At 36.8% G+C, this 12,067-nt stretch overlaps 1 protein-coding gene across 1 annotated transcript in view; it reads left to right on the top strand.

The window, feature by feature from the left end:
- ZNF713 (zinc finger protein 713) overlaps nt 1–9,888 on the top strand; it is a 68,029-nt gene extending 58,141 nt beyond the window's left edge. Inside the window, exon 6 of the mRNA XM_045542167.1 lies at nt 8,479–9,888. Coding sequence (XP_045398123.1) covers nt 8,479–9,551 — 1,073 coding nt within the window. The 3' untranslated portion in view covers nt 9,552–9,888. The remainder of the gene's footprint in view (nt 1–8,478) is intronic.
- The last annotated feature ends 2,179 nt before the right edge of the window (nt 9,889–12,067 follow it).

Here is a 12,067-nt window from a genome sequence, read left to right as displayed (position 1 = left end):
GGTCTAGATGAGGTCAGAAAGCCAGTGGAAGGTGAATAAGAGCGTGAGAGTGTAACACTGAGTTGGATATTTCTTCTGCAGAGCAGGTAAGGTTCAGAGTATACATGTATAGCCATGTAAGTAGATTGTCGAAGTGGAATAAAGATAAAGGCACAAATAACTACCAGTTAGAATATAAGATGGAAGGGAAGAGCCTATGAGGAACTAAAAAGATAAAACATCTAGTAATAAACTTCAACAAGAAATGTACAATACCTGCATGAGGAAAAGCTTTAAAACATAGCTGGGCATGGTGGCTCATGCCTGTAATCCCAGGACTTTTGGAGGCTGAGGCAGGAGGATTGCTTGGGGCCAGGAAGTCAAGACCAGGCTAGGCAAAATAGCAAGACCCCATCTCTACAAAAAATTAAAAATTAGCGTAACATGGTGGCATGCACTTGTAGTCTCAGCTAGTCAGGAGGCTGAGGCAAAAGGATTCCTTAAGCCCAGGAGTTTGAGGCTGCCACAAGCTATGAATCAATCCCGCCACTGCACTCTAGCCTAGGCAACAGAGCAAGACCCTGTCTCAAAAAAATAAATAAATAAAAAATAAACATGAATAAATGGACATACCAAGACAGCTATGTCCTTACTATACATGTAATGCCATCCCATAAGAAGTGCCTACAAGATTTAGCTTGGAGGGTCTAGATAAAAGCTCATTCTAAAGTTCATATGGAAAATCCAAAACACAAAAATAATCAGGAAAACTCTGAAAAGGAAGAACAATAAGAGATATTATCCCTATTATATATTTAAAATATACAGTAAAATTTCATAAGTTAAAACAACTGAATAGAATATAAAATTCAGAAACCCAGATACACGTGGGCATTTAATAAAAAGGCATTATTTCAAATGATGGCATTATTTCAAATTAGGAGATGAAAAGTGGGCTTTTTAATAAATGTTGGGTAGCCATCTGGAGAGAAAAAAGAATTGGGTCTATAGCTTACCCCTTAAGCCAAGATAAACTCCAAAAGGAGCAGAAATTTTAAATGTAAAACATGAAACTATAAAAGATTTGGATGAAAACATGAGAGAAATTTTTTATAACCTTGATATGGGGGAGTCATTTCTGACTACAGTTCAAAATCAAGAAGCTATAAAAGAAAAGATTCATACGTTCAATACACACAAATCCCAAACTTCTGCATGGTCTAAAATAATTTTGCATGATGTAAAATAATAAACAAAGTAAAGAGATAAATAGCAGTGGAGGAAAATGCTTCCAACTTATGTCAAAAGGGCTACTCTCCCACTAAATATATATAAAATGCTCCTCTAAATCAATATGAGGCCAATAGCCCAATAAAAAATAAACAGTATGAATGATTCTTAGATAAAGGAATCCAAATACATTTAACATGAAAGAAGTTCAATCTCATTCGTAAGAGAAATGCAAGTTAAAAGTACATGCATTATCTTTTCTTGCCTGTCAGATTAGCAACAGTCTAAATGTTTGACAACACACACTGTTGAGTACATGCGGCAGAAATCACTCTCATACATTGCTGGTATGAGATGAACCACCTGTCAACACAAAGGTCTTAGACTAATCCAGGGTCTTCTTTTCCAGATACCTTGTTTAGCAGTGTAGACTCTTTGGATGACTAAAACATAGTCTAGACTCACATATTTTTGTAAATAACGTTTTATGGGAACCCAGCCACACTCATTCGTTTACATATTATCTATGGCTGCTCTTGGGCTGCTCTTATACTACAACAGCAGAATTAAATAGTTATGACAGACACCAGATAGCCCACAAAACCTAAAATATTTACTGTATGGCCCTTTACAGAAAAAGCTTGTCAACTCCTGCTAAAGCAATAGTTTTAAGTTATTGACCACCATTCTCATGAAGAAATGTATTTTATTGCCATCCATAAGATCTATATAATCTGTAAAATTGAAATGAAAGTTTTAACGAATAATATTTATGCTTATCACTATCTATGATGAACTCTGATATTTTCTATTCTTTTTTGGCCTATTCTGTTTCAGTTTTTGAGTTTCTACCTACTAAATTATTACCATAAACCACTATAAATCATGACACATTTTTTAAATTAATAAAAGAGAACCAAAAATATCATGATGTTTAACAAATAGAAAGGATATTTTTTCAAAAAAATTGTTTTCCTCCCTCCTTTTCATCCTAATTCTCTCTTCTCCTTTTTTCTCTCCCTCCCTCCTTCCTTTTCTGTTTCCTTCCTTCCTACTTCCTGAATAGTTCCGTTCAAAATGCATTGGCTAGGTCTGAGCAGGGAAACACCTACTTGGTGAGGTATGCCTTGGTCCAGATGGCCCTGCTGGGTGTTATCCAGGTTGCCCAGTGGCATCACAATATGCTAACACTGACAAAAGGCCTGTTTAGAAGGGGTCCATTCTTAGATACAAAAGAGGTCATAGGTGCCCTAGAAATCTAATTTTATTAAAGAATCATACCCTGTAAAGCTGATCCAGGGAACCTGGAGTTAGTGGGGACAAATAATGGGCAAAATAATAGCCACAAAGAAACTACAGTAATCTGTGCAAATTGCCAATTTTTTATTTGTTGAGAACCCTCAGGCCCCTGCAAGATTAATGGAAACCTGATAAGCCCCCACCATAAATGGGAGGCTTTGGTCTGTAGCTGTGACTGAGGCATTGTACTCACTTAACTTGAGACTTGGCACAAGTTAAATTGCATGTCATTCTCATAGTATGGGCAGGGAAGGCTCTTCTGCTTTCATGTCTGAAAACAGTTTCTTCCTAAATAGCACTTTGTCTGTAATCTCAGACAACCCAGGAGGGTAGGCAGCATAAGATCTCATAGAGGACTTGGGCAAAACTACAAAGAAGGTTTAGAGGTTTCAGTGAATGATTGGATCTTTAGCCATGTAGGACCAAACCAGGAAGAAGGTAGACAGTAGTTCATAAGTAACCAGTATCTCCACATGTTCCCGTATATATGACTTGATTTGGGGGATTGCGGGGGAGATTATTCTCATCAGCGTTCACCCTACTTTTGAGGGCAGTCATACTAATGTCTACTAACATGGGGGCTTAGGTTAGTCAAGGAACTGGGGGCAAATAGAACAGAGTTTATTCTTCAAAGCTGCCGTGAAGCCCAAGGTAATCATTGCCCCAACCTGGAGTCTGGCATACCATTGGGATGTAGATAGGTTACCTTATGATTGAAGATCTGAGTATGTCTTGAGGTGATCCACAGTGAGGGATCAGTGCCTCTACAGTCCGTGCACAATCACTCCTCCTGGTATCAGCAGATGACAAGTCTTTCAGGCAGCAGGAGGTTTCCTATTTCTCTCATAGAGGCAAGATGTGGAAGGAAAGAAATCAAGAAAAGTGGCCATGAGCATTTTGATCCAGCTGCCATACTTCCAGGGGTAATCTAAAGTTCTGGAAGCTGGAGCTTAGGGAATGAATGCCCTGAACTCCACCCATAGGCAGTAGGAGCCTAAAGTACCATATTTACCTGAGGTTTCAGGAGCCAGGTCTACAGACTACAGATTTTGGTGCTAAGAAAGTGTGAGATAGTCTTCAGAGCTCCAGCCAATCATTCTAAACATTCTGGAGCCAAAGTTCATGGGCAGACAAAAGCATTTTGGTTGAAAATAAAGTGATCCAGTTGATAATTTGGTTGAAATGATAAATTGGTTAAAAACTAATCTGATCTTCTCAATCACATATAATTTAATTTTAATCACATATAATTTTAATTTTTCCCCATATAATTTAATTTTAGGACAGAGTTCCATATCTTTTTGTGCATCTACTGATCTATTTTCACAGTTTTCTGACTTGGACTTTTTTTCTCTTTAAATTTTTTAATTAATTCATGTTCAGCCAACTGATTATTCTTGCTGTGCTATTTCTGGTAACAAGACGTTACAACCTAAGTGTGAATTGATTAAAAATTCTTTGGTCAGCTGGCTCATACCTAAAATCCTAGCACCTGGGAGGCTGAGGTGAGAGGATCACTTGAGGTCAGGAGATGGAGAGCAGCCTGAGCAAAAATGACACCCTGTCTCTGCAAAATATTAAAAAATTAGCCACACATAGTGGTGCACACCTATAGTCCCAGCTACTCGGGAGGCTGAGGCAGGAGGATTGCTTGAGCCCGGGAGTTTGAGGTTGCAGTGAGCTATGATGATGCCACTGCACTCTAGTTAGGGCAACAAAGCAAGACTCTGTCTCAAAAGAAAAAAAAGAGGTACTTTTGTACATACATAAAATTGGATATCGTACAGTCCTTTAGAAAATATGTGGAAATATATTTGTTGACATGGAAATGTGTTCATGATATTCAATAATGTAAAAAAGCAAAATACAAAACAATATTATGATACAATTCCATTTTATTTTTTAAATGTGTATCCTAGCTAAGCATGTATTGCTCCAGCAGTGCAGTATATTTAAGGTTGATGAATGATAAACCTTTATTTCCTTCACTTATTATATTCTTCCATCATCTCATGACCCAACTCAGGCCCTTCATGCTAGACACAGAAGTCTTTTTTTATTTTTTTCTTGAGACAGTCTCACTCTGTTGCCCGGGTTAGAGTGCCGTGGCATCAGCCTAGCTCACAGCAACCTCAAACGCCTGGGCTCAAGTGATCCTCCTGCCTCAGCCTCCCAAGTACCTGGGACTACAGGCATGCGCCACCATGCCCGGCTAATTTTTCTATATATATTTTAGCTGTCCATATAATTTCTTTGTATTTTTAGTAGAGACGGGGTCTCGCTCTTGCTCAGGCTGGTTTCGAACTCCTGAGCTCAAACAATCCACCGGCCTCGCCCTCTCAGAGTGCTAGGATTACAGGCGTGAGCCACCCACCGCGCCCGGCCAACACAGAAGTCTTAAACATATGAACTAGTGACTGGAAACTCACTTTCTACGATGTTAAATTTTTTAAATTATGAAAATATGCTAAATATTTAAATATTTTTAAGTAAAAAAGTTATACTGCCTTTCTTGTTTTTCTTTTTAAAATAACAATGTATGCTCATCATGGAAAAATCAAAACTATACCATCCATACTACTACTTTCCCAGAAATAATTAAATCCTCTTCATGTGGGTATACTTTTTTTTTTTAACAAAAATGAGATCATTCCATACACAAGGTCATAGGACCTACTTTTTCACCCATAGTTTTATGCATGAATTTATTTATTTTTGAATTTACTATATAAAACAGTAAGAACACCTTTTGGTCATATGTAATCAGATTTTTATTGAGGATAGTTTTTTTTTTTTTCTTTGAGACAGAGTCTCGCTCTGTTGCCAGGCTAGAGTGCCCTGGCGTCAGCCTCGCTCACAGCAACCCCAAACTCCTGGGCTTAAGCGATCCTCCTGCCTCAGCCTCCCAAGTAGCTGGGACTACAGGCATGCGCCACCATGCCCAGCTAATCTTTTCTATATATATTTTTAGTTGGCCAGATAATTTCTTTCTATTTTTAGTAGAGATGGGGTCTCGCTCTTGCTCAGGCTGGTCTCAAACTCCTGACCTCCAGCGATCCACCCGCCTCGGCCTCCCAGAGTGCTAGGATTACAGGCGTGAGCCACTGCGCCTGGCCAAGGATAGTTTTTAAAGGGTGAGACCATCAGATTTTTGTGTAAGTGAACGTGATGAAATCAGTGACTTAGGCAGAATAATTTAGTTTTAGTTTTATTATACTCAATAGTGAAGTGGGACTGTTGGCAAAGAGAGTGATTAGAATATTTTTAACACAGAGGCTTTAATCTTTTTGAATCTTGGACCCCTTTGAGAATTTAAGGAAAGATATACTTCTCTCTCCAGAAAAATACATATATGTACTTGCCCATAAAACTTTGTGTTCAATTTCAGCATATCTACAGATCCCTAGAATCCCAAAATATTCACAGAAGAAATAAAATAACCAATAAATATATGGAAAAATGCTAACGCTATCTTATAATGAAATAAATAAAAATTGAAACATTGATGAGGTACCATTTTTCACCCATCAAATTGGCAAAACCAAAATGTTATTACATCTTGTATTGGGAATGGTGTGGGTGAAATGAACTATATTTCATATTGTGAGTTTGGTAGAACCTTTTAAGAGAACAATTTGACAGAATCTATAAAAATGCTTAGTATCCAAACCTTGTGACCTGGCATTGCACATTCTCTGAAATACAAGCTTGGGTCTGTAAGATGTTTGTATAAGGATATTCATTGTACCATTGTATAAAATAGCAAAAAAAAAAAATTAGAAACTTAAAACTTAGCAGGAGAATAGATTTTTTTAAATAGGATAATCCCGTTAAGAAAAATGAGGTAGATCTATATATACTCATTAAGAAAGAATATTGTTAAGTGAAAAAGTTACACAGGCAATATGTACATTAGTTTGTTTTGTTTTAAAAATTAAACTATGTATGTATAAATACATACACATATTTATTCATATATGTGTGTGTTAGAACGGACTCTTCCTCCTTTAGAGTTGACAGAAGATATCTGCATGCCAAAGTAGATGTAGGAACCCTCACCCACATCTCCATGAGCATAAGGCATGGCCTCATTCATAATCTGAAGGGTTTTTAAAAAAGAAAAAAGAAATGGCCTCATGAACCTATTTTCCTTAGCCAGCCAGATCAAGGATATAAAAGGAGATCTGAGAGAGACTTTTGTGATGAGATTGGTAAGAGGAGAGAACTATGTTGTAAGTTCCTAACTCCCTTGTTGGGGCAGAGGTAGAAGGAAGCATAGTAAGGGTTAAGTCAAGGTAGAGTAGTCATATGCCCCCCCACTGTTTTCTCATACAGTTCCTTATGTAATTATTAATGATACCCCCTGTTACTATCAAGTATCCCAATTAGGACAATAATTGTATGGTTACCCAGCTTCAAGGGGACCATTCTGACAGCTTTGATATACATTCCATATGGCTGGAAGATCAAGGCTAGTGCATGACTCACATCTGAGAAAGCTAAAGCAGATTCTCATTCAGAAAAGTCCAAGGCCCGAGACCAGCTGACTTAAATGGCTTTGGTGGATAAGCCAGCAAAAGCTGTTGTGTTAGGATGAATCTACACTAAGCAGGTTTGGGGGTCAAGGTATCATGAGTGTTTCTCATGGGTCAGCCAGCATGGCCTGGGTTCTTGTCAAATAGGATTTATGCCCAAAACAGAGATGTATCTATCTAGATCATGGAAATGACAGAAGAGGGTGGGGGGGTCCAGCAAGAACCTCTCAGGAGTCATTAAAAGTTCCCAAAAGTGAGTCCATTATAACCATCTGCCAAGCTGAGAATGTGGAGCCACCCAGCCATACAAAAACTGGCCTATCTCGTAATGCCTTCTTCCTCCACACAGCCCGTACCCACCAACTCTTGTTAGACAGGAACTAAACAACAGTGAGTGAGTGAGGGAAGAGGTGAGCAGGGAAGTAGTTAAGTGGGAAAAGAAATGAGAGAGTAGAGGCAAGGGAGACAGTAGAATGAGGGAAGGCGTCAACAGGAAAAGAGTAGAAGGGGGGAAAGGTAAGCAGGGAGAAAAAAGAAGGAACATGACCCTTTCTGTAACAGGTCTAGGGGAGGGGGAAGGAATTGATTTTAGAGTTTCAACTGTTACATATGACTGAACATTTTAATTACTGAATAGATACTGGGTTCGTAACTTAATGTATTAGTACGAGTATCTGTTACCTAAGAATTAAGGAGAAAGCCATGGGCTGTGTTAAATCTTCATCTAGAAGCAGAGGAAGAATACTTCCACTGAATAAAGTTTAAAGAAGTGGTGGGAGACCAAAAGGATATTTTGGATATTTTTCTTAATCTGTAAGTCATGCTTGTTCAAAATATGGTTTACATATATATCTGTGTGAACATAGGGAAAATCTGGCAAGATAAAATCTAAACTGTTAACAATGATTATTTGTAAGAGGTGGGATTCTTTCTTTATACATTTCCACATTATATGAATATTTTACTTTAAGCAAGTATTAGTTTTATCAGTATCAAAGTATTAAAAATAGGAAGAAATACTTTTGAAGTAAACAAGTAACTGGCATTACAGTAGAATAATCCACAGATGAGGTTTGTAAGGGCCTGGACTCAGACCTGCCTTCTCTAAGCACAGTTATTCCTCTATCTCCCACATCTGAACACAGACCTTTCTCTGATATTTCTTAATCTTCTACCCATTTCCTTTCAACCATGGATACTCCTGGATGATCTCTTCTGTTTATGATTACCATGTTTTAAAATTTTCCCCCTGCTTACAGCTTCCTGTCTTTATGATCATCCCGCTTGTTACATGGCCATATTTGAAAACTTTCAATGCTGCGTATACTTTGTACACATTACTGTCAGTTTTATTTGGTAATTCCTTATGCAACAATTTCCCTTTTAAAGCACAGAGAATATTGAAAAGTATTTGTATGTTCTGAATTTCTTTTAGATGGGGAAAACCGACCTGAAATCAAAAAGTCAACTCCAAACCAGAATATTTCTGATGAAAATCAAACCCATGACATGATAATGAAGAGACTAACAGGAGACAGTTTCTGGTACTCCATCTTAGGAGGACTCTGGGATTTTGATTACCAGTTAGAGTTTAACCAAGGAAACCAGCAGAGACATTTAGGACAACTATCTCTCACTCACAAAAAGATCACCCAGGAAAGAAGACTTGAATGCAATAAGTTTGCAGAAAACTATAATCTGAACTCAAACCTTATGCATCAGAGAATTCCTTCAATTAAAATACCTCTTAATTTTGACACACAAGGAAATAACATCAAACATAATTCAGACTTGATTTACTGTCAGGGAAATTATGTAAGAGAGAAGCCCTATGAATATAATGAATGTGGAAAAATCTTCAATCAACATATTCTTCTTACTAATCATATTCTTACTGGGGAGAAACCCAGTGAATGTGGGAAGGCCTTCAGCCACAACTCATCTCTTATACAACCTCAGATCATCCTTACAGGAGAGAAGCCCTATAAGTGTGATGAATGTGGGAAAAGATTCAGCCAAAGGATACATCTTATTCAACATCAGAGAATTCACACGGGAGAAAAACCTTTTATATGCAATGAATGTGGGAAAGCCTTTCGACAACATTCATCCTTTACTCAACATCTGAGAATTCATACTGGAGAGAAGCCCTATAAATGTAATCAATGTGGTAAAGCCTTTAGCCGTATCACATCCCTTACTGAACATCATAGACTTCATACTGGAGAGAAACCTTATGAATGTAGTTTTTGTGGCAAAGCCTTCAGCCAGAGAACACATCTTAATCAACATGAGAGAACTCATACAGGAGAGAAACCCTATAAATGTAATGAATGTGGGAAAGCCTTTAGCCAGAGTGCACACCTTAATCAACATAGGAAAATCCATACTCGAGAGAAATTATGTGAATATAAATATGAGAAAACAATAAGCCACAGTCCTTCACTTAGTCCTTCACTTACTCAACAACACATAACTCATGGTGGAGAAAACCATATGAATATATAAATATGGGAAATTTTGGGGTCAGACCTTTTTATCCCATTCAATATCAAATTATTCATAGTGGATAGAAAGTTTATAAATAAGCTTTTAGTGCATAGAAACCAAATAGAGACCTTAAACTAGCAGCATATTACATTCCCAAGAGGGCTTATAAATAGTGAAAATCACTTATTTTATAAACAAGATTATATTAAGAGTCATGTTCTAAATCTGATTTTAAAAACTTTTTAAAAAAATAACCAGAAATCCCGTAGGCAATAACCTATAATGATTCAACTGTAAGGTTTATGGTATAAAGACTTTAAATCATATAAACATTGATTATTCAAGGAATGCTATAGTGCAGCCAGTCATATAAACTTGAAATAAACATGAAAGAGCAGTATTTCTCAAACTTCAGTTATTTATGTGCTGCCTTTAGTTTTTACCATACCTAGTATTTACTTAAAATTTTTTATAAAGTGGCCCAGGATTTTTAGTCTTCTCCTAGGAGATATTATTTAACATATAAAAGTCAAACTTTAATTTTTTTTTTCATTTAGGGGTTGCCTGAGCACAGGGTGGAGGGAGGGATTCTCACAGTTTAGTTTTCTGTGCTAATTATATTTTTCTGTTTTCCAGGAAAGTAGATATATAACTTCTGAAATTAAAAAAATTCATTGATGTACCACCCAAAATTTGTTACCATCATTTAGAAACAATGTGATAGGATATGGCAATATTATATTATTGTTCTTTTAGCAATCCTTGCATTATTTTCATCAAATGAATCCCAGGATCACTTTGAGAAGAGTCTTAGAGGAAACTGAGGGTCATACTGATGAACTCTGAAAAATTGATTGAGAGAAGTCTGCTTTTCTCTTTTTATTTTAGTTTTAAATTTCCCGATGGCAAACATAGATTTTTGTGTTAAAATTGTTTTGTCTGCTGTATTTGTAGGTTTGAATAGGAGGGGTTTTTGATAATGACCAGATGCTAAGAGTCTCCATCTCACCCTACACCACTGTGGAAGATGCAAGAGTAAGGAACTGTATCAGAGGGTGAGCCGTGGTGACAAATAGAGGACAAGAACATCAATGTGCTTTACTGGCTTATATTAATATAAAAAACTAACGATGTAATATAATTGGGTTAATAATTCATTTTATTGGTTGAAACATATTTATGTAACACCTTTATCCAAAAAGAATTTAAGGTGATTTAATTGATTTTTATGATTACTGCTTTGTTTGATGTAAGTACCATTTACTGTTATAAAACATTATAAATGTAAACTGTCAAAAACCATGAATAACTGCAAGTGTGGGGATGCTTCAGTTTCTTGGTTTCAGGTTTTCTCTTGGTCTTCTCGGACATGGCTGAAGAAACCATCAGGCGAAGGTAGGAGTGCAGCCCTCTTGCTTTCTCACCTTTCTCCTAACACATCTCTCAAAATCTCTAGATTTTCCTGATTTTCTCTCCCTGTGAAACAACTGGATTTTATAGGCTTTGTGTCAAAGATGAAGTGATTTAAAGACTTTTAAAAATTAAAACACTAAAAACCAAAAGAGTAACTCATTTTATCACAGAAGTTAGACTTTTCAAAGTACATTTATGTCCCACACAACAGTGGGTATGAAATAGTTAATAACACCTTGATTACTATAGTCAGGGAAGATTTCTAATCGTATTTTGTTCAAATGTCTGTGCAATGTAGATCAGTTTTCAGGGAGGATCGATTCTGGAAGTATCTTCATCCAAAAGGAGTCGCATTTAGCCTTCATTTGCAATAATGAGGTAGGGTATGGGGAACTCAGAATTCAGGAAGGGGGAGAGTGAGCCACAGTGAAGTCTCAGACAACAGAGATATGTATTAAAAGAAGTAATGATTAATTACAGTCGGTAAAGACTTTGATCAAAGATTAATTTTTCAACCAGAAAAAAAAAACAAATATTCCACGGAGTTCTAGGGGCTCTAGCACAAGGCAGTGTATCTTAGCACAGGTAAAAAATAAAAACAATGTGAAATTTTCATAAGAGGATCAGCAGAACTTGGACAATCCCAGAAAAGAGGTGTCTGGACTGAACCAGACCACATTTGGCCACAGATTTTCACCAATTCTTCATAAATAGGAATTATAAAGTAGAATCCTATTATATATTCCTTAGGGTCATAAATGATTGTTAATTGTACGGTAAACTGTGTAATTATGGTGTGGATTCATTCTCATGTTGTCTTGTGTCCTCTTCAAAATGTTCCAAGTTAAGGAGTAAACCCTAAATGTATTAATTACATCAAAATACTGATAGAGTAGGGGAGACAGAGAAATAGTATTCATTCCAAAATCTGTTTTTTACAACTTATTTCTGTCTAAGAGGACAAGATGTTACTCTTTCACATATGTAAGTCATTTGGTCCATCCAACTGGCTGTTATTGTCCTTTTGTGAGAAGAGATAATGAAGCTACACATAATAATAAGTGACTTATTATTGAGGGTTTTTCAGACCGAAATGTCACTTAACATGAGTCATCTTACTC

The sequence above is a fragment of the Lemur catta genome, chromosome 2 (assembly GCF_020740605.2).
Source record: "Lemur catta isolate mLemCat1 chromosome 2, mLemCat1.pri, whole genome shotgun sequence".
NCBI classification, from domain to species: domain Eukaryota; kingdom Metazoa; phylum Chordata; class Mammalia; order Primates; family Lemuridae; genus Lemur; species Lemur catta.
Note: the sequence above shows the minus strand (reverse complement) of the source record. Positions and strands in the feature narration are given on the sequence as shown.